The 23,126-nt window shown below is 38.4% G+C and overlaps 3 protein-coding genes across 4 annotated transcripts; all 3 read right to left on the bottom strand.

Annotated features, from left to right (window-relative positions):
- Positions 1–37: 37 nt before the first annotated feature.
- LOC113690935 (uncharacterized) lies at positions 38–3,590 on the bottom strand. Its single transcript, XM_072049382.1, has 6 exons — positions 2,932–3,590; positions 1,778–1,863; positions 1,397–1,702; positions 1,148–1,231; positions 431–838; positions 38–330 (listed from the first exon to the last, which is right to left on the bottom strand). Exons 1-6 carry the CDS (start codon positions 3,310–3,312, stop codon positions 324–326), a joined length of 1,272 nt encoding a protein of 423 aa, XP_071905483.1. The 5' UTR covers positions 3,313–3,590; the 3' UTR covers positions 38–323.
- An 886-nt stretch (positions 3,591–4,476) lies between these two features.
- On the bottom strand, positions 4,477–9,522 carry LOC113688450 (WEB family protein At5g55860-like). Of its 2 annotated transcripts, XM_072049381.1 has the most exons (4): positions 8,994–9,522; positions 6,831–7,029; positions 4,709–6,499; positions 4,477–4,601 (listed from the first exon to the last, which is right to left on the bottom strand). In XM_072049381.1, the coding sequence occupies exons 2-3, from the start codon at positions 7,023–7,025 to the stop codon at positions 4,715–4,717; spliced, it is 1,980 nt and encodes a 659-aa protein (XP_071905482.1). In that variant the 5' UTR covers positions 7,026–7,029; positions 8,994–9,522; the 3' UTR covers positions 4,477–4,601; positions 4,709–4,714. The 2 variants fall into 2 exon arrangements, with proteins under 2 accessions (XP_071905482.1, XP_027062067.1); XM_027206266.2 differs by having other exon boundaries at positions 4,477–6,499.
- Positions 9,523–17,314: 7,792 nt separating this feature from the next.
- Positions 17,315–17,731, bottom strand: LOC113687702 (protein STRICTOSIDINE SYNTHASE-LIKE 4-like). The gene has a single exon (XM_027205246.1). The coding sequence runs from the start codon at positions 17,729–17,731 to the stop codon at positions 17,315–17,317; it is 417 nt and encodes a 138-aa protein (XP_027061047.1).
- Between the last annotated feature and the right edge of the window lie 5,395 nt (positions 17,732–23,126).

The raw sequence follows: 23,126 nt of genomic DNA, 5'->3' as shown, positions 1-23,126 counted from the left end.
GAAATGATCTGCTTCCTAAGGATTTGAAGCCAGGATCTTGATTTGAAACAGGCCAGGTTCATAATTTCATAATTTTCAGATTGGAGCATACAAGACACAGGTACCTTTACATGGAATTGATAAATATTCACAAAGAAATTAGGATTACAAAAGGCTGTTAATATGACAGTTACAGATTCCGAATTTACATATATCAGCATTCCGAGCGGCGCAAACAAGAAGCACAATACACCAATCTTATATCATTTGCATTCTCCAATTTTAAATTTCTACATCTGATGGTGTTTCCTTTCCCCTTCTAACCCAAACTTTTTGATCTTCCTTCAGAAACTTCAAAATAAGCAACCGGTGAATGGAAGATGAGAACCAAGAGTTTTGTAATACAAAGTCACAGCAGCAAGCAACTTAAAAGGAATTTTTAAGATTTCACCTTAACTGTTTGAAGCAATTATAGGCAAAGGCCACTGATAGGACAGCACCAATAACAGCGAGTGTTGCGTATGTGTCTTCACGTTCCCAGCTTTCAAACCAAGTAGGCATAGAACAGACCTTGCGACAGGAAGCCCCTTTGCCACTATTCCGTCGAGAAATTTGTTTCTTAAGGCTCTTGTTCTTTTCAGCTGTAAACTTTCCTGCCTCTTCTTTCAGTTCAGGAGTCTCTCTCTTTTCTGGTAATGGAGGGTTCTGGCAACAAAGGGAGTTTCCATTTGCCTGGCAACATCCCTCTGCTTGAGAACCACATGTATTGGAACTCTTATCATTGGTTTGCATCAAGTTCATTGTGAGCCGTAGTTCCTGAGAGTTTATTTGTTCATCTTCTGATAATCCCATCCGTCCCCTGAAGAAATGACATAATACTCAACCTAACTCCCTGTCCAGTAACTCTCTACCAGTCCTTATATTACCAGGCACTTGCCTTAGAAATATAAGACTTCTTCTCCAAAAAACTTTTACTGAATAGATGAAACTGCATCCCATTACTTAACAGCTTAAGTAAGGTAAGGCTTACATTAACTGCTTGAAGAGCCAGAAAATGTCCTTATATATTATATCAAGAAATGCAGGCACGTGCTTGTTGTAGCCAGAGCAATGCTAAAATAAAACACGAAGTAAAACCAAAAGTACATGAACTAAAAGGAAAAATTACCTCCATAACCAATCTACAATTTCTCCTTTCCTTATATGCTGCTCAAGCAAAATTGGTACATCATCTGGTGTCACGTACCCATACCTATGTGCACATTCTAATCAAATCAGTTATCAAAGAACGTAAGGGCAGCTGCAAAAGTTTTACATCAACAACAAAGCATGTACTAAGCAGAAAGCTTAAGGATGATATCAACTACCCCGGGTATTTTTTGTTTGGGGGGGCAAAACATTAAGCGGTTTTCATTACCAGTGACCAGTGATTTCTTTATGGATATTTGGCCCAAATATGATCACGTTTCCAGCATACTTGTGTCCCCCAACATGCGAGCACGGACTAACAGATACCTTATGTTGAAGACCATGTAATTCGATGTCTTCATTGAACTTATTAACAAGAGCAGGCCCACAAACACCACACCGTCTATCCCTAGTACCATGACAACACACAAATATGTACCAGCCCCTTAGAGCTTCTGGTGTTCCAGGCAACCATTCACCATCCTTCACAAGTACTTCCTCAACAAACGTGTCCACGTCAAAATGAGTTAACCTCCTACATTAATTGCTCAATATCAACACATGCTACGAAAAAATCGTCATAATCCACAACGGATATGCATTACTTCACCTGTATCTGACCATGTCTGGAAATATTAGGACATCACCATTTGATGTCTCAGTTCCATCATGCCCCTCACATATTGCTAACCGAATCTTAAAAGAAAAGGATTAAAGAGAAAGTTAGAGATTCTGAATATCCAAGGCTGTGAAATGAAAGTACACCCACATAAAATGGAACATAAGTTTATAAAGCTAGACTTCACACAGCCACCCCTGCACGGATGAGCAGCCACCTCCTTATCCAATGGCTAGCAGCATTGGGCATTACAAGACTTGGCAAGCTAAAGAGGATAGAGGTTGTGGAACATTTCTCTATATAGGTAACTCATTCCTAATATATGAGGAATAACCACTATATTACTTCCAGAAATATTCCTGTAGAATCCGCGCACAAATCAAAACGCACGCTTCAGCACAAACATTTGCTAATAAAAAGTACAAAACATACTCTGCTGACAGAGCAATACGATTCATGGTGTCATATCCTCTCAAAATACATCAACCAGAAGTCGGGAAAGAGTAAAAAAGACACCTCTTAAAATCCAATATCACGCTGGTCCTAACTCTAGTGATAAAATGCAGCCTAAGGTCCAGTTCAGGAGAAGAGTAAAAAAGACGCTTCTCAAAATCCAATATCACATTGGCCCTAATTCTACTAGTAAAATGCAGCTCAAGATCCAGTTTTGAGGAAGACATTGGTCAACAAACACATAATATATTGATGACAGAGCATACTACTAATCAGCAAGAATTTTGATTATCATTTGTCATACCAACTGAAAATAAATTGATCATAAATTACACTAACAAATGCATGTTTCAAGATTCAAAATTCTTGCAGGTAACGAAATTGATGAAATAACTGTCCACACAAATTAAGATGGTCGTAACAGCATACAAGATAAAAAAGGCAACATCCTGTTAGCGTAATGCTCAAAAAAGACTAGTCTTTCGGTCTTTTTAGTTTAACGAAGCAACAACATACACTAAATGCCAACCTCAACCCCAAGAACCCACCCAAAAATCTGCCAGAAATCAACACAAATAACCATTAATCAACAAATTACTAAAAGCCCACTATAAATTAAGATAAAAAAAAAATTTTAAATCCAGATCAACTAAAACCTCAAAGAGAAAAACTGGGGGAAAAAAACCACCAACCTGTCTCTTCATATCAGCCTTCCTAGCACATAGAGCGGCAGAAAGAAGCCTGGGCAAGCGATCAAACTCAGCAGCCTCAATCCGAGGAGGCCAAACCTGCGGATTCTTGTAACAAAGGAACACGTGGCGCTCATAGAACTCGACTGTTCCGACCAACGGGCTCTGCCTAAAATCAGGCCTAGAGAATCCAAACTCAGCATCAATATTTACAGCTGCAGCAGTAGCATCAAGGCCTCCAAGAAATCCCTCGTTTTGGAAGCTTCCGGAGGCGCTACCGATTTGGGAGCTGTCGAGCAGAAAGCTGTCAGCGTCGGAGACTGTGACTGGAGAAGAAGTAGAAGGGTTCAAGAACGAGAGAGCATCCTCTCGAGTGCTAGCCATGAAAGTGTTCGACGTTGTCCTCAAAGAAAGAAAGAAAGAGAAAGAATGGCGGTTTAAACCTTAATGTTGGTGTTGAATGAGACTAATGGTAATAATTGGTTCGGGTGTGGAGAAAGGGCCACTTTGGCATTTGACTTCGCCGGAGATCGGAGGAAGAGATCGGATATAGATTTACTGCCTCATTCGGGAGTGATGGTTACAGACGTAGTAGCAGTATTAGTAGTTGTCAATTTGTCATGGTCAGTTTTGGTCCTCTGAGGAGTCAAGGGCACCAGTGAAACTTAACCCCCTTTTATTCTCATTTTTTTTATTTTCCAAACTTCTCTCATATTCATTTTTAACAATAATTACACAGTTGATGAAACTAGAAAAAAAAAAAAAAAAAAAGGAAGGAAAGGAAAACAATAATTAGTTTTGTTATTCACTTTCCATTTTACTCCCTCTTTAACATGTGTTTTGTGCTTGTGGGGTTAAGAAGAAAATCTGAGTTAAGGGTGAATTTGATAAAATTAAGGTCTGTAAATTACATTCTGAATTCATTAAATCAAATATGATACATTGAGTACATATCATATCAAATAATAAGTGAATAGCGCATCACTTTTTTTTAAAATAAATTTTATTTAAAAAATACTATATTATATGAAATGATAAGTGGATAACATATCACTTATATTTTGAAATAAATTTTATTTAAAAAAATTTAATATTATTTAATTCATTCATTCAAATATTTCATTTTATGCTATCAATCGCAAAAGAAGAACTATAGCTTATGTCACGTTCCAACTTGTGATCGTGCGAACCATCACCATACTACATTCTGCGATTGCAAGATTATTGCTTTAGTGCCCTGCCCTCGAAAGCAAACTAACTACTGCAAGATCAGAATGTAGGGAGGAGGGTGGCAGCATCTGATTTTTCAGTGGAACATATCAATTAATGTTATCCGTAGACTCTGCTGATAGATTATTGACTTCAACATTGTGAGACCAACCCTACAAAATATATATATTGTGAGACCAATACCATCATCATTTGCCGTGTCATATCAGAACTAATGACTCAATTTGGGACTCTTTGCAGAATTTACTTCAGGCTTCTGTGCCTAACACTTGGATTAGACCAATTCAAACTCATGTTGTGAATCGTATGAATCTCCACTGACAGCACATTCACTTCCCAGCATTTATTTTCATATGCTGCACACAGGCAACGATCACACAAAATATGTAATAATATTTCCAGCCAATTATCTAAATCTGAAAGGCATCCAATCCTCCTCCAAACTGTTTTCAGCAAAATAGACCCCGTCAGGAAAGTGAAACAAAAACAGGAAAAATGTTTGCACGTCTCTAAAATATACACAGATAAACTACTTCGGCTTTAACCATACCCTTTATCACACAGGCTCCTCTCCGGGCAGATAAGAAGGAGAACCACCTTCAACTTGGTTTCTCTTCCTGTGGAATATACCAGTGATACTAGGCATAAGTACTTTCCTTGAAACAGAGGTTTTTGCTCTATCCAGCTTTCGGAATTCCATCCTTTTCTCTGGAGGATTCTGCTTTTGAATTCGGTAATTATTTGGAGAAGCAGTGAAGGACATATCTGTTTCGGCAAGAATTCTTGATGCTGCTTCTGCCGCCTTCTTTTGCTCACGCTCATGCCACCTCCTTAGTTCTCCCTCCACGGCTTTCTTGGCAGCCTCAGCCATCTCTGCCCTTTTCAATGCCTCCTGAGTTGCAGCTTTAATTTCATCAATCTCCTTCTGAGTGGCCTCTAACTTCTTCAGGGCCTCATTTTCGCTTGCTTTCACAGCTTCCACCTGAGCTATTGCAGCAGCCACTTTCATTTCTGCCAACTTGTCAGATTCTTCAACTTTTTTGCTTAATGACTCGAATTCATCTCTCGATATGGTGATCTGGGCACCTGTTTCAGAGGTAGATGCACGTGCAGCATTGGTTCGCTCGGACATAACTTTAATCTGATCGAGGGCGCTAGCCTCAGCTACTTTGGCTTCTTCAGCATCTTGCAATCCAACTTTTAACCTTTCTTCTGCTTCTTCTAGAAGAATTCTGGTGGCTTCAGATTCTTTCTTCAACTCCTCAGCTTGCTTCTTCATCTCCTCTGCCTCATTTCTTGCAATTTCATTCTCCGATGACAGCTGCTCGAGGGTAGAGAGCATATCATCAGAAGCACCTTCTATTTTCGACTTTTCTCCAAGGGCTGCTTCCAGCTCAGACTTGGTTTTGCGAAGCTTGACATGCAGATTTCCAGCTATTGATTCTGTGTCCGCTTCCTTTTCTTTCAACTCTGAATGCTCCTTTTTTACATTCTCAAGCTCAAGTTTAAGTTTTTCCACCAAGCTCCGCATTGAGCTCTCCTCTTCTGCTACCTTTTGCAATGATTCCTTAGCATCATCCAGCTCTGTAGTAACCATCTTCACAGAATCAAGATCTGAAGCCTTTGTGCTGTCCATCTCTTTTCTTAGCTGTTCAATTTGCAACATGGTTTCAGCCAACTGTGTTTCCAGATTTCGAGTCAGTTCAGGATCAATCTCCTTCTTCAAGGCATTCAGTTTATTTGCAGACTCCTCCAGTCTGGTTTTGTAAGACTGCTTCAGGACATCCTTATCAGCATATAACTTCGCTTCTTCATCCTGTGATTGCATACTGGCAAGCTTCACCTGTTCAATTGACTCCTGAAGAACAGCAATTTCTTTGGATAGTTCACCAGCTTTCTCCATATTTGCTTTAGCAGCAACCTCAGCTTCTGCTACCTGCTTGATTGCTGCAGCTTTGGCTTCCCCAGATGCATCATAATCCTGACGGATCTTCCTCAGATCTTGTTTTGTAGCATCAAGTTCGGCACTCACAGCCATATAATGTTCTCTCGCACTTTCAAGATTCTCTCTCCGAGAACCATCAACACCATTGGAATTGCACCTTTCTGCTTCTTCCATCTTATCCATGTGATTCTTTGCCACTTCTGTTGCTTTAATCGCCAAATTCTTCGACTCACCAACAGTATTGAGTTTGGCAGTCAAACCCTCAACGGCTCGTTTAGCCTTTTCAAGGTCTGAAAGTGCTTGGGCTCTTGTACTTTCAGCATTCTTCAATTGATCTTTCAACTTATTGAGCTCTTTCTGAACCAAGTGAAGCTGTGTCTCCTTTGCTAATACTCTCTGAAATAACAAAGAAGCAGAGAAAGCATAAGCTACAGGGTATAATAAGCAAGCTGCAAGTTCAGACTATAAAATGTTGACAGTAGATGCACAGACCAACTGTAACATGTATGGGATCCACAGTTTTATTGGTCTAAAAAACATTTATACTAACAAATCACAAATTCAAATGCACAACCAAATCTTGACTAAGGACATAATTTTCATTTATTAAACCTTAAAACTGTATAGCCCCACAAGTCATCAGTGACATATTGCTAAGACTAGAGAAAAGCATCAGCAATCAGGGCCAAGGATGACAATAATCTAAGAAAAGGGGTAGTAGATGTACCTCTGCAGAATATGCCTTTACTTTTCTAGTGGCAGGTTTTTCCCCTGAGAAAGCACCCTCGCCAAATAAATTGACGGCATCTTTAACTGACTGAAAAGGTGCACTAGTGTCTATCTCTCCCACTACAACTTTAGGAGATCCTGTGTTCTTTTGACGATCTTTTGCAACCATCTCACTTGAATCTCCTATGAACATTCACCTGTCAAAAACACCCAAACAGGAAAGACTATTATGAGAGAGTAAACCTGGAAAGGGCTCTACAAACTAACTAGAGAGTATAACTCAAGGCAAGGTAAAAAAAAGTTCATTCATGCAAAGCTCATAATGCACAAGAAGCTTCAGATACAAAAAAGTCACGTATCACTAAATTTAAGCTGTTTAAGACCAAAGGGGAACAAGTCACAAAGAAAAGCATCTGAAGGAACTTTGTCAGTTATCGACAGCTTCAACTTGGAGACATACAGATGTCTGTCTGTGTCCAGCCATACACAGAGAGAGAGTACTTAGGTTATACTAAAATTCTCACATGTTGTGTGTCGTGTATAACATTACCCTTTCTTCTTCTTCTTCTTCTTCTTCTTCTTTTTTCTTGGGGGTTTTTTTTTGGGGGGGCGGGGGGTGTGGGAGTCAATCATAAAAAAGATCTACGCCTTAACATTTAAGTAGACTACAAGCTTGAGATAGAAGTATAAACTTCTTAAGCATATCATGTCCCCATGAAACGGAAAGCTCAATATTTCATTTTTACTAATAAAATTGAAAACTGGATGTATAAAAAAACAATATAAACAATAAGAAAGATGAGTAAAAAGGTAACAAAGGATATAACTGATACATACAATTAAAAGGTGGTCACTGATAAAGAGGGGGAGGGGGCAGGGAGTGGAGGGAAGCATCCCAACAAAAAGAAGGTCCATTCTTGCTTAAAAATCATAACTAAACCATAAAGCAAAAGGTGGACACAACAAAAACAAAGCCTAACTTGAAAGGTTGAAAGAAACTTAAATGATAGACACCAAATTTCGGGTTGCAAATTGTTAGCTTTCAAATATAAAAGTCTACACATGTTTCTCTTGAAGTTGTTTCAGCAATCCTTCAGTAATCACCTTATTTGGACTCTTTTTGAAAAACCTTTCAATTAAATACTTTATGTAAGTGAACGCCGTATTGCAAAAGAAGTAAATGAAGTAAAATGCTTCCGACAGTAGCACATTCAAAGACCTGGCTTTAATTAAGGCAATAACATTTAAAGAGATATCAACAAACCTCCAAATGAAGTAACGTTAGCTTAAGAATGCAACGATTATTCATCTTTCAAATAATATAAACAGAGAACATACAAAGGACTGGACATGTTTGTCTGAAACTGTCTTTTCTGAGGAGACCTTCTCAAAAAAGATTCCCCTGTTTCCAGTTTCTTAACTTTGCAAGACATGGAAGAGAATTATTAGGGAAATATCATAAGACTTGAATTTGTGCGGTCATGAAAAAGAGTTCTTTAACAAAATCCCATACAGCATTGCCGGGGAAACCTTGAAGAACATGCCGATAGACTGATCTAGCATTTCAAAAACTTCGAAGTTTAAAAAGGACCCAAAAAGAAAAAGGGCAAGAAAACCTATTCAACAGGGTGCCTCAAAGAGCAAACTGGTTCACTGGAATTTAGCCGGACGATATTAGCTCATCAGTATTGCTGAGAATATTCCGTGCCGACAAGAGTTCGAACCACGCCATTCTATTTTACATAAACAAGAACTCACGAAACTAAGTACCAAATCTACGCATAAACCAACATAAATTACCTGATAAATGTGGTTAAAAACCACAATCACGAATTCTTCCTAAATCACACATATGCAACAACACAATTGTAACTTCTTCGCAATTTTTAATCTTGACGATTTACATATTATTAAGCTGAAAACTTGAAGCCAAACTAGATCAAAGGATCATCAAAATTACTATAAAGAAAAGAAAAAAAATCGAAAAACCAAAAGAGTGCATCGTACTGGGAAAAAAAAACAGGCTTAGTGATAACTCGCTCAAGAAAAACCCCAGTACACATTAAGGGAAGAAAGAAAAGAGGCTAAAGGCACCATTAAACCTAAAACTCGTTCTAGTAAAACTTAAAAAAAAAAATCCCAAAAAGGGTTTTAATCTTACTGCAGCAGTAAGTTCTTGAAAGCAGCTGCCAGAGCAATAATTCTATCTTGATCACTTCACCAATCTTCAGTCTTCAACAATAGTCAAAACGTTCATCAAAACTCTCAGTACAGACACAAACAACCACCAAGAAAAGTACAAGGCTTCAAAATTTCCTCAACAACAAATATTCCGGTCCCCCAAAAAAGTTTAAACCCTCGTGAGAAAACAAACAAAACACACAAAACCTAACTTTATTTCTTTTTGAACAAACAAAAAATACGGAGTAAAATTGACTGCAAAAGATGAGTTCTTTTTTTTTTTTTTGTTTGGGCCAACAGGAGAGAGAAGGAAGAGAGAGTCTTGAGTATATGAAGGTGAAAGATTTGATTTTTGAAAACTCTAAAAGATAGATTTTTCTTTCTTTTTTTTCTTTACATGGTTGATGACGGGCAAATCAGAGGGAAGAGAAGACGGGATGCCAGGTCAGCAAATGGCAGCGTCCGTGCTGACTATATCGAAAAGTAGATAGAGAAATGTGTAATGTAATTGGATTGTATTTGTGGGAGCTTTGTTAATAATTGTTAGGTTTTGGATGGTTTCGGCTTTGTTGGTTTGGTGGTTCGCTTTCACGAGTCTTCGGGGCTACGGTCACGTCTTATATTACGTGCATCATGTGCGAACACTTGTCGGTCTAAAAGTTAATGGCAGAAATAGGATAGGAAGAAAAATACCATACTCTCAAGTGTAGTGGGAAGGGGTGATTTTTTTTTTGTTCTAATTATAGGATTTCTATAATCTAAACTAGCCTAATATACGAGAATAGGGAAGGGATGATGATAGATTCTTTTTTGTTGGGGGGGGGGGGGGGGTGGGGGATGATTCCTGCAATAGGGATGTTGAATATATGTGTAGATCCGCTCAATTATGCTGCTGGTCTATTTGAGTTTTAGACTGGGCTCGAATATGTGCACCATTCGGTCACCTTTGGAATGTACCTTTTGTGCAAAGAAATAAATTAGTTGTGGTTTTATTGAAAAGATTGAGAATGGGGGGTGTTTTCCTTTTGAACTATATTTCAATTCAATTTTACCTTCCTAAAAGGGGTTTAAAACCTAGTCGAATTTACTATTGTTACTTTATATAAATTAGAAGCCAATATTATTAATGTACTAACCAGAAATCGTCCAACACGATTTTTTTAACAAAAAAATCTGCACTAATAGTCAAAAATATATAGAATGTGTCATAGATATATCTGATATAAAAAATAATTAAATTTAACAAAGTTACAAAATCAAAAAAGATTACACTGTGACTGGCATATGAGTAATAAGGCATTTTTTTTCATTACAAAATTATGGCCAACAATATTTTATTAATTTGTAAAATTTTTCTAAAAATAGTTGCTAGCAGATTACCTGATTGCGGTAGATATTGATAAAAATAAGTCATTAGGGCTAAATATGCATAAAAAATGAAATTTTTTGGAACTATATTTGCTTTCATCCAAACTTTAGTACTCATATCCAAAATATTTAAGATCAAAACTGTAATTCTCTCTTTAAACAAATTTTTAAAATGAGTCCTCATAACTTAACGTTAGTAAGAATATTAATCAGAACTTTCAAGTCATTTCCATTTTCCTTATAAAGCTTAGAAATTCTCTTGAACAAAAAAAAAAATCCAAAAGACGTCTTATTGAATTATAGTTTAATAGTTTTATTCATGACACATATGATTACGTTTAGAGTGAGTCTTGATACTATAGTAAACTGATAACTTGGAATTGTAATGATTGTTGAGATAACATATATTTGAGATTTTTTTTTTTTTTAAAAAAAGAGAGTTCACAAATAAATAGGTGAAAAAACGTTCTAAAAAAAAAATTTACGTTGAATTTCTCATCCTAATCTTATTTCAAAGTCTAAGGATCAGTATCATAAATCTACCCTCACCACGAAAAGGAAGTCATGATGCCATAACAAGTATCGGTCTTTGTCGCACTCCAAAGGATGAGGACAATCATTGACCAACTTAAATGTCATGTAAGGTATGTATTGAATGTATAGACTTTACAATTACAACTTAAACGTCATGATATTTTTGTGTGATACATGCAAACTAGGAATTCTAATAGCGAGGAGGTGAGTTATCCATTAGTCTATTTACGAGACTCAAAATTCTGTCGCACGTTGAGATTTATACCTTGCAATTAATCTCGTTCATCTGATTTTAAATCAAGCACAAATGAACCATCAATGATACCCATGGCGCTAACCTTATTTTTGACCATTGCGGGTCATATATTTGCTATAAAAAAAATGTTTTTTAATATGTAATTCGTCAAGCACAACTACATTCTACCAAATTTATTATGTATATACATATATTAATAATTACTATTTTTTGTGCGTTTATCATTTTTCCTATTTAATTTTATATTCTTAAAAATTAAACACTTGAAATACATGTTAATGAGTGTTCACAGGGTACATGTTAGATAAACCGGAAAACAAAAACTAGAAGTTCTTTAGTAAATAGTTTGATTTTACAAGAAATTTGAGAAATCTGTGCATTAATTACAATAATTTTGTACAAGAAAATCAAAGAATGCATATTTAGATCCACCAACCACAAAAACCTTTCTAAGAATATGAAGCCATTGTCTTGTCTTATCATGCAACTAGGACACTTACCACCCAGCCACATAAAAGCAGGCAACCATAATTTAGGAGACAAGACTTTTGGAAAATTAATCCGTATAGTTTGGGCTATGGCAGAGTTTGTTCAAGTTTGGGATTAAATCGACCAAGCAGAGCTGCTAGACCGGGCCCCGCGTTCTGATAAGGCACGTCTTCCGGTTCCGGCCCCCAGAAATTTCCTCAAAACGCGTTATATCGTTGTTTTTTTCCATTTTTTTTGGAAACGATAGGACGTGATATCGTTGTTGTGTCTCATTTGATTTAACTTGTTCTCGGCTCCAGCACTTTCCATTTCTGCAGCGGGCCCCCGCCAATGGCATTCGCGCACGGGTCACACCCAAAACGAAACTAACAAGGTGGAGTTGGATCTTAAGCCCAAAGACTACTTGTTTGCTCTTGAAAGGGCCCAAGTTTTTGCGCCATGATTTTGTTTGGTTTCTCAACAAGCATCAAAAACCCTTTTGTCTCCTTAAATTTATCGCTTATTGAAATTTGCGCCCAACAACTGTTTCGATACGTTTCTTGTTGTTTTAGTTTGCACATTTGTGGTTTTAGTGCTGATTGACTGAAGATGTAATCGAATCAAGTTAATCTCGAGTATCGCTATACTCGAGCTCAACTTGACATGCAGAAAAGATACTCGAGCTCGAACAAATAGTATTATTGGAATTCGAATTCGACTCGCATGGATTCAAGTCAATATGAATCTTATCAAATTCGAGTCAAAAAGACTTACGAATTTCAATTCTTTTAGTAATTTTGATTGAAAAGACATTATTACCCGTTAAAAACTTTCATATGACTTGAAACATTTCAAAAATTCAACCACTTGTTTGGATACAAGGATAATTCCATAATAATAATATATTAAAGAATTAAAATTGAAAAATTCGATAAGACTTGACGAACCTTCGATCCTTATTATTTGATACTCGAATTCGATTTGCTAGACTTGTCGAACTACTCAAACTCGATTCAATTTTGGTCAATTAGAATCTGAATTGAGTTTTTGATTGAGTTGATTATGAGCAGTTTAGTTCAATTACAGCCCAAAATATTGAGAATGGCAATTGTAGAGCTATGATCCATTGGAGCCGGCTAATTCCTTCATATATTGCTAAAATAATAATAATAATCATACCTGATGGCAACCGGGCTGACATCATCAAAAGAAAAAAATAATGTCGGCGGTCATGACTATACCTGGCAATTGGGCCGGTTGGGAGGGTTTTGGGCGGGTTAATATTGGATTTTCATTTAAATAGGTTACACCCAACCCGCCCAACTTTAGATTGGGTTAATTTTGGGTTGGGTCATATTGGGTCATCTCAAACCCATGACCCAATATATTAATTAATAGATTTTGATATATAAACTCTCTCAAATATATTTTCACATACAAAAAAAAAAATTTAAATGGGTGTCCAACACAAATACCCAAATCGCCTAAAAAAAGATTTTATGCTAATATTTTCACAAAGAAAGTATGGTAATTTTGGATTTATGTAGTTTTTACATATTGAGAATACAGTTTACAAAAACAAAAATCTTTTAGCATGAATGAGTTATGTGGTAGTTATTAAGCACCGAGGACATGAGTAGTTGTAAGTTAACATTAATGTCTCAAAATTAATTTCGAATTTAATAATGTTCAAATTCTTCATACTGAACATTTTGATGACGATAATATAAATGAAAAAAGGTCACATTGTAGCTAAATATCTAACTCATAAATGCAAATTAATTTTTTTGTCACGATGAATCTGGCAACTATTCTAACACATCTGGCCTTGTCCATATATAGGGTAATACCCTATTAAGTATGTAGCCAAGGAATTAAAAATATGCCAAGTAAAAAAATTTTAACTTGCTTGGCGAATTATGTTATAATCACAAAAGATGTTTATAGCAAAAAATAATTTAAAAAAAGTCTATAGTTGATGCTTTTGAGTAACTATTCACCCTTTTAAGATTGTGTTGATTATTCACTTGATTCAATTAGCAAAAGTTGGGTAATGGGTGCCTAACACAAATACCCAAACCGTCCAAATATATATGTGGGTTTTTATTACTCAACTCAAAATTGACCCAATACCCAACTTACCCAACCCAACCTCTCAAATTAGTGGGTGGGTTGGGTGGGTTGTTAGGTTTTGAATATGATTGTCAGGTCTAGTCATGACCAGGTTGGTATTCAAACTTTTCCTCAAGAAATGGTTGTTCAGTTTCAATAAGTTCCTTGGTAGAATCGTTAGGCAAAGCATTGAAGGAGAGAAGAATTAATTGGTAAGGGATAATATCAAAAACCTCCTCTGAGATTTTTCTTAATATCGCATGGCACCTTTAAGGTTTTAAAATATCACTTACCTCCCTTATTTTTGTTATTTGTATAACAAAACTTTTAAAAGTTTTAAACTGCCCATTCATTTGCTAAATACAAATACTCCTAAACCACTTTGTTCACTTCAAGAGAATCATCACCTAAAAAAAATCTTTTGTAGTACTATCACATCATAATGCTATACTTCATAAAAATATAGACTTAAAAAATAAAAAATATATTTGAAAAGAAATAGATTTGCACCAATTTAACTCTATATGTTTAAAACCGCTCTACATTTTTTTTAACATTTTCTCAACCCTTGCACAAACTATTAAATTGTACCAATCATTATAAAAGTTAACTCAAAATAAGCAAATAAATCATATTCTATTTTATAACAATTATAAAAAATAAAAGATAAACAAAATTTAATTTATTATAATTTACAAATAAAATATTGCATAGTCATCCAAACAATGAGTAAGAGAAAATGATGGAGAAAAAGGAAAGAGAAGAAAGTGACTTTTATTTTTTTAAAAAAAAAATTTTTTTGAACTCGATTTATTTGATATATGAATTAAGTGTCAAGTGAAAATTAATATAAACTTTTTACAAGTATTAGGGGAGGTAAGTGATATTTCAAAAACTTCAAGAGTGTCAAGTGATATTAAAAAAAAACCTCAAGGAGGTTTCTGATATTATCCCAATTGGTAAAGAAGCAATATCAACTACGTCGAATTTTTTATTTTTTTTGTAGAATTTTGGGCAGCACTAAGTATTCAAACTTGTCGAGGATGTACAGAAACAAATAGCATATCAAAGATGCATGAAATAAACCACCAGGTGATAAGCACCAATGGCCATAATATCTGCAGAATCTTGTCAAAAAACATGATAACATATTAAAAGACAAAACATACCATAATATCTACAGAATCTTGTCATGACCACTGACGTTTTTTTCTTTCCTTTTGATGATGGCTACCAAAGTTTTTTTTTTTCAAAAAAAATTCCAGTGGCTGCCGGGCCCAGCAATTTTGGAAAAAAAAGAAGTTCGCAGCCTGTCGGGCTTATTAATACCTTTCCTCTGTCAGATCAACACTTACCCAATTTTTTTTTACAAGCAATAAACGAAGGAATTAACCGTTGGAGCGTTGGTTGTACTTCATTTATTTATTTATTTAAAAAGCTTGTACATTAAACAGGAAAAAGGAAGGAAGAATGCGTCTTCAGGGGAGTCAGTGGATGATGCTGTATTCCAACACTTGTCAAGCACCGGAACAATTAAGATCAGTAAACTCCTACTTAGGATTAAGGATTAGGATGCAGTGTGGCTGTCTTCTATGGAAAGCACACATCAGTTATTTACCGCCTAGCATCGTACATATATATAATATAAGTACACTACACAACAATGGGGATAGACGTAGCAGCTAGCTAGGAAAATTATCATTATCGATCGGCCGGCAGCAATAATACTAGTAGTATATTAATCAGCAGCTAGCGTCATATATGGCCACCGAAAAAGTAGAGTGGCATCAGCAACATGGGACTATGGGAGGAGGGAATTAGCCAAAGAAGAAGAAGAACAGGTCCAGACTCCAGAGAGAGATTGATGTGAATGAATGCCCCCTCAAAGCTGTGCGAAGGATGGAGTTCCAGCAATAGCAGCATGCATCCCAAGGCATAAGCAAGAGAGAACCCACCATCAGCTGAGCCAATTTTGATGATGGTTCTTCTGGCAACGTGACAGAGAAATGTCCTGCTGTAACCCAGCAGGCTCATAATTCCAAGTGTGTCCCCGATTTGATTAGGCAGTGATCCGTGATCAATTTTTGATGTTGTTCGTGTGACTGTTATGTAAAGGGCCCAGAAAATGTTGGATGCTCCTGGACTTGGTTATTTACGCAAGAAACGTTCTTTGCCCAAGTAGCAGTATTAATTAGTACTAGCTAATTTAGATTATATGTATTTTACATGCATGTAATCTATTGCTCTTTTAGTAATTTCCACCCTTTTTATTGAGGTTTAAAACTATTATGATTGTTTAAATTTTCTTTGTACGTTGGGCATATACGATTGTCTTTATTAATAACGATAAACACACATGCCTCGCTCTATTGTTGGTGAGGATTAAATAATGATGTGGTTTCTGAACCTCTAATCAAGAATTTTCATTCGGGTCACACAAGTTTTCTTTATCGGGCAGTTAAAAGGACGAGGTAAATCTAAACTATTCTGCATCAAACCTGCATGAACTTTTTGGAGTATCCGAAGACTGATGTGTCGTGATCTTGCCAATTCAAGATGTACTCGTACACTTGAGTCGGTGGAATAATTGGACGAGTTGGTTCAAAGGGTCTTGTAGGGCTCGATCAAAATTTTTGTTTATTGACTACTTTAATCAAAACTACAACATCAAGAATGAAGCAGGAGAACAGCGAGGGAATATGAAAGTCGACAATGGTGATGATCTAACTCACGTGTGAATCAACAAAGAGTTTTCACCTTCAAGCTTCTAAAATTGAAAATCGATCTTGAGGGTGCGGGAAATCGATCTTGACTAGCTTTCAAATTTCAAATTAATGATCTTTTTCTACCGGGTGACTGCATCCTTTCTTTGTTCTAAACAAAATGAGGATTGTTGATCAGTTAAAATGCACTAATATAGAAGAAATCGTTTGGGATGATATACTCGATGTCTAGTCAATTATTTTGTGGATATCCAATTGTGACTGTGGTATAGCATGGGAGTGAATAAGAACATGGACAAAGTGAGCTCACATTTCTCTTGTAAATCTTGCTTACCATTGTTATTTTCTTTGTAATATTTGGAATCATATTACTGTTTCTTTAAAATCTCATATCATGCAAACTATTCATTGTTTAATAAAGGGTTAACAACATAAAAGTCTCCTGTGGTATAGCCATCATACAGAAAAATTTCCTGTGATTTCATATAATACGTGTCGGTACCCGTGATTTGAATTATTCTGAAAAGTCGACGGAAATCATCAAATTTACTGTGTTTGTATTAAACGCACCGGAAAGGCGTGTGTTTCTTGCGGAAAATAGATTTCTATCACAAATTTTCACCTGATATGCCTACTTTACCCTTCACACTTTAATACAAAAGACAATGTTCTGGTCTTCGGCTTCGGCCAAAATTGAAGGACACAGCATTTCGATTGTTATTCAGCTAACGTTTTTCGACTTACGTCAGACCATGTACCAGCATGCTTTTAATCCAATAAATAAATACGGGAAGAGCGTTCCAGATACAAATCAATGACCAACTATTTTCGATTGTTAGTTCAGCTATGGTGCCCACAAACAACTCCAAGAGGCCGGCCGCCAGTGTTTATCCAGTCCGCCACAATCGAGTCGGCCGCTGAATCGTTTATCCATCCATCCTCACAACCAGTATAGATAACTCCGGACTTCGGATCGTAAGCTATGTCTTCAGGCCCTAGCAGTTTTCCGACCCCAATAATCCCTGCTCCTTTAAGCATGCGAGGGTTGCTCTTAGGCACTATCAGGGGTTTCTTCTGAGTCAACTCGTGGGCTGGGTAAGGAGCAGGGTCGAAGGAGTCCAGTTGGTAGACTAAAACTCCTACAACAACTGGTAGAACTGATGCGAGAAAAGCAAAGGGCCACCAGCTCTTTTTGGTTCTTTCACCGGATGTTCCGCCTGACGATGAGGGAGATGGGATGCGAGTTGATTCGGCCATCGGTGCTGGTCAAACTTATACTGTTACGTACACAAATAATGACCATGGGTATTTTGGGCATTTCTAGTCACTTTGTTATCTTCTTCTGCATTTGTTTTTCTGTTTAGCGGGTATGTAACCAATTAACAAAATTAGAAAGGTCATGCATGGGAAGCCTACGTGCGGAGCACATGCATGGCTCCAAAAATAGCAAGGAATGGCAAATGAAGTTAGTTATAACTAACTCCACTTGCTCTGCCTCTCTACTAGTATAAAGGATCAGTAGTGTTCAGGGAATATCATCGAACAGATTGTAACAAATTCCTTTCCCAAATCTCTTGTCTAAACTCTGATCATCAATAATATTCACTCCCTCGCCACCAAGAGGTGTTCTCCAATCTTTTTTCATCTCTTCTGGTAGGGAGTTTTCGGTCCCTCTCTGTCCTCTGTATCAGTGGTATCAGAGCTGGGTCATCCCAGCTCAGTCAAAAATCCAGTGATAATGGCAGAAGGCACAAGGGGCTAAGAGAACAGGAAGTTCGAGGAAACCATTCGGAATCTGCTGAAGGAACAGAGGGAGCAGTTCGAACGAGAGCTGGAAGCAATCAAAAGCCTGGTGTTGGAAGTTTGTAGCCAAAGGAGTTCTGGGCAGCAAGAATCATCACGCAATTCTAAGGATGAATATCCAGGAAGCCGCGGAGGCAGCTATCAGACTCCGACCAGATTCTCTCGCATCGAGTTTCCCAAATTCGGAGGGGAAGACTTCAAGAGCTGGTTATATAAGTGTGACCAATTCTTTGAAATCGATGAAACTCCTTCAGAAACCAAGGTCAGAATAGCTGCGATGCATTTGGAGGATAAGGCTCTGCAGTGGCATCAAGTTTTCATGAAGGCTAGGATCTCTAGAGATCCACCTTCATGGGAAGAGTACGTGAGAGCCTTGGGCGCCAGATTTGGGGATTGTCTTTATGATGATCCCATGGGAGATCTGAAGAGCTTGAAGCAGACCAGGACCGTGAAAGAATACCAGGATTCATTCGAAGAGCTGCTGAATCGAGTAGCTCTTCCTGAGCAGTATGCGGTGAGCTGTTTCATAAGGGGATTGAGGGAAGAAATCCAGTTGTCAGTCAGGATGTTCATGCCTCGCGACCTACAACACGCGGTGGGCCTAGCTAAAATTGAGGAGGCCAAAATTCTGAATACTTGGAAAAACAACAAACACCCAGGACCTTCAAGAATGCCTACCCCTTACTCACCAAATGTTGGCCCGAGTAACAGCTTCGCCAGGCAGAGTAATCTGAACAGCACCTCTATATTACCCAAACCAGGGGAACAATGGGGGAGAAATGTGGGGAAACAGAGGCGGAACTCCCGGTTCTTGAGCACTGCTGAAATGGATGAAAAGAGAGCTAAGGGGCTATGCTACTGGTGCAATGAACGTTACAGTCCCGGTCATCAGTGCAGGAGGAGGCAACTTTTCAGGATTGAATGTGTTGAAGAGGAGACTGAGGAACAGGAACCAGAATGCTTGGAGGAGGATGAACAAGAAGAGGTGACAGAAGGTAATCTAGCTCAAATTTCTACTAGTGCCATGTGTAGCTTATTGGTTCCTAATTTCAGGACTATGAGGGTACATGGCCAAGTCGAAAGAAAAACCTTCAGTATCCTTATAGATTGTGGCAGTTCCCACAACTTCCTACATCCCAACATGGTAAGAAAGTTTGGCCTGAGAACAGTGCAAGTTGCTCCTGTTAAAGTAGTAGTGGCAGATGGAAGCTCTCTCACCACGACCACTCTATGCCCTGGGTTCCAGTGGAGAATGCAAGGTCAAGTATTTGAGGGAGATGTATTGGTCCTACCTGTAGGCGGTTGTGAAGTAGTACTTGGAATGCAGTGGTTATCTACTTTAGGGGATGTTAAGTGGAATTTCTCTGAGCTACGCATGGAGTTTGTTCAGAAGGGCAAGAAGGCGGTATTAAGGGGGATCAAACAACAACCAGTCCAAGTAGTTTCAAAAAAGCAAATGCAGAAGCTCCTGAGCAAATTGAAACAGCTCAGCTGTGCTTGGTGACGGCAGAAAATGACTACAAAGAAGCGGAAGTGATAGCAGACTGTGCTTCCATGGAACGTGAAGTAAAGGTAACTCCCTACAAACACCAACTTGAGTTACTTTTAGCAAATTACAATAAGGTATTTGAAAAACCTATGCTATTACCCCCTGCTAGAATGCATGACCACAGGATCTATCTCAAGGAGGGCACACAACCAATAAATGTTAGACCTTATAGATACCCTGCATTTCAGAAAGGCGAAATTGAAAGGTTGGTGACTGAAATGTTGGATAATGGTGTTGTTAGACCCAGTAATAGCCCTTATTCCTCTCCCGTAGTCTTGGTAAAAAAGAAAGACGGTACTTGGCGAATGTGTGTGGACTATAGGGAGCTCAACAAGGCTACGGTAAAGGATAAATTCCCTATTCCATTGATCGAAGAGCTCTTTGATGAGCTGTTTGGAGCTGTTGTTTTTACTAAGTTAGATCTAAGGTCGGGGTATCACCAGATTCGAATGCATTCGGATGATATTGCTAAAACGGCATTTCGGACTCACGATGGACACTATGAATTTTTAGTTATGCCATTTGGCCTAACCAACGCACCATCAACCTTCCAGAGTTTAATGAATGACATCTTCAGGCCTTTTCTAAGGAAGTTCCTGCTGGTTTTCTTTGACGATATCTTAATATACAGTAAGTCCGAGGATGAGCACTTACAGCACTTGACAACAGTGTTTGAGACGTTACTCAAACACCAACTCAAGGTCAAGAGGAACAAGTGTTCGTTTGCGGCTGACCAGATTGAATACTTGGGTCATGTGATTTCAGCAGAGGGAGTTAGCGCAGATCCTCAGAAACTTGTAAGCATTCAGCAGTGGCCTACACCTGTTACCATCAAGGAGTTGAGGGGTTTTTTGGGTTTGACAGGCTATTACCGCAGGTTTATTAAAGGATATGGGATGATAGCAAGGCCCTTAACAGATTTGCTCAAGAAAAATGCCTTTGCATGGCATGATGGAGCTACCACAGCATTCGATCAATTGAAGCTTGCTATGACTTCCCCTCCAGTACTAACCTTACCAGATTTTTCCCAGGAGTTTGTAGTAGAAACAGATGCTTCCAACTTTGGCATTGGAGCTGTCTTGCTACAGCAGGGGAGGCCACTAGCATTCTTTAGCAAGGCCTTAGCACCTAAGCACCAGGGCCTGTCAGTTTATGAAAAGGAAATGCTAGCCATTGTGAATGCCATACAGAAATGGAGACCATACCTGTTAGGAGGACATTTCATCATCAAAACTGATCATCAGAGCCTCAAATATCTGATGGAACAAAAAATTTCAACACCAAGCCAGCAGAAGTGGTTATCCAAATTGATGGGGTATGACTATGTGGTGCAGTTCAAGAAGGGTAGTGAAAATGTCACAGCTGATGCTCTATCCAGGATACCTCATGCAACCGCCACCTCTTGGTCAATCCATGGTATTACTACGGATTTGCTATCTGAGATACAGCAATCATGGCAGTCAGATCCTAAGGTACAGGAAACCATTCAGCAGCTGATCTCGGGTGACACTTCCAGGGCCAAGCATTATAGTTGGGACAACCAGGTGTTGAGGAGAAAGGGAAAACTGGTGGTAGGAGCTGACAAAATGCTCAGGGACAAAATAATAAAATTTTGGCACACAAGCTCCTTCGGAGGACACTCTGGGATCCTGGTGACATTCCAGAAGTTAAAGGGGACTTTTTATTGGAAACACATGCATGAGGATGTCTACAAATTCGTTACTGCTTGTGACGTCTGCCAAAGGCATAAGGCAGATTTGGCAGCTTATCCGGGGCTCTTACAGTCGTTGCCAATACCAACAAAAATATGGACAGACGTCTCGATGGATTTTATTGAAGGCCTCCCAAAATCTCAAGGAAGACAAGTCATTATGGTGGTAGTAGATCGTTTGAGCAAATATGCACACTTCTGCGCCTTATCTCACCCTTACACCGCGATGGAGGTTGCTCAATCCTTCATGGATCACATTTTTAAGTTACATGGACTTCCTCAAACCATCGTCAGTGATAGGGATTCGATCTTTCTCAGCCAATTTTGGACGGAACTGTTCAAGCTCTTGAAGGTCCAGCTACACTTTTCTAGTTCTTACCATCCTCAGTCAGACGGGTAAACGGAGGTGGTAAATAGATGCTTGGAAGGGTATCTGCGATGTATGACAAGTGAACAGCCTCGTACGTGGTATTCCTGGCTGCCCCTAGCTGAATTCTGGTACAATACGAACTATCACTCAGCTACACAAATCACTCCCTTTCAAGTGGTTTATGGCCAGCTATCCCCTCTCCATGTCCCTTATCTTCCTGGTTCATCTGTAGTAGAGGCTGTGGATAGAAGCTTGGCTGCAAGGGAAAAAGTACTGCACCTCCTTAAGCACAACCTTCAGAAGGCTCAAAATCGCATGAAGCAAATTGCTGATGGCCGTAGGTCTGACCGAGAATTCACAGTTGGGGACATGGTTTATGTCAAATTGCATCCATATAAACAACATTCCCTCAAATCATCCAGCTGTCAGAAGCTTGCTCCAAGGTATTTTGGGCCTTTTCCAGTCATAGAAAGAATAGGGAAAGTGGCCTACAAACTGCAACTCCCTGATCATGCACGCATCCATCCAACCTTCCATGTATCACTATTGAAAAAGAAGATAGGATCTCAGCCTGTCGCACCCCATTTACCAGCTGCAATCAACGATCAAGGTCAACTGCTGGTCGAACCAGTTGTAATTTTAGACAGACGCATTGCGAAGAAAGGCAACCAGGCAGCAACTCAGGTTTTGGTCCAATGGAGTAATTCATTTCCAGAGGATGCAACGTGGGAGTTCTTGCACGACTTAAAACAGAAGTTTCCTGCCTTTAGTCCTTGAGGACAAGGACTTTCTCCGAGAGGGAGCATCTGTTACGTACACAAATAATGACCATGGGTATTTTGGGCATTTCTAGTCACTTTGTTATCTTCTTCTGCATTTGTTTTTCTGTTTAGCGGGTATGTAACCAATTAACAAAATTAGAAAGGTCATGCATGGGAAGTCTACGTGCGGAGCACATGCATGGCTCCAAAAATAGCAAGGAATGGCAAATGAAGTTAGTTATAACTAACTCCACTTGCTCTGCCTCTCTACTAGTATAAAGGATCAGTAGTGTTCAGGGAATATCATCGAACAGATTGTAACAAATTCCTTTCCCAAATCTCTTGTATAAACTCTGATCATCAATAATATTCACTCCCTCGCCACCAAGAGGTGTTCTCCAATCTTTTTTCATCTCTTCTGGTAGGGAGTTTTCGGTCCCTCTCTGTCCTCTGTATCA

This window comes from Coffea arabica, chromosome 5e (assembly GCF_036785885.1).
Source record: "Coffea arabica cultivar ET-39 chromosome 5e, Coffea Arabica ET-39 HiFi, whole genome shotgun sequence".
Classification (NCBI taxonomy): domain Eukaryota; kingdom Viridiplantae; phylum Streptophyta; class Magnoliopsida; order Gentianales; family Rubiaceae; genus Coffea; species Coffea arabica.
The sequence above is the reverse complement of the archived record's forward strand: the minus strand, read 5'-3'. Positions and strand labels throughout refer to the sequence as shown.

Bases quoted from the DNA above. Each gene is read 5' to 3' on its own strand.
- LOC113690935 (XM_072049382.1), bottom strand. From the start codon at position 3,312: ATGGCTAGCACTCGAGAGGATGCTCTCTCGTTCTTGAACCCTTCTACT. The intron at 1,864-2,931 runs GTTGGTGGTTTT...TTTTCTTTTAAG, and splicing joins AGGCTGATATGAAGAGACAG to ATTCGGTTAGCAATATGTGA. The intron at 1,232-1,396 runs GTAATGAAAACC...ATGTGCACATAG, and splicing joins AAAGAAATCACTGGTCACTG to GTATGGGTACGTGACACCAG.
- LOC113688450 (XM_027206266.2), bottom strand. From the start codon at position 7,025: ATGTTCATAGGAGATTCAAGTGAGATGGTTGCAAAAGATCGTCAAAAG. The intron at 6,500-6,830 runs GTACATCTACTA...TTGTTATTTCAG, and splicing joins TAAAGGCATATTCTGCAGAG to AGAGTATTAGCAAAGGAGAC.
- LOC113687702 (XM_027205246.1), bottom strand. From the start codon at position 17,731: ATGGCCGAATCAACTCGCATCCCATCTCCCTCATCGTCAGGCGGAACA.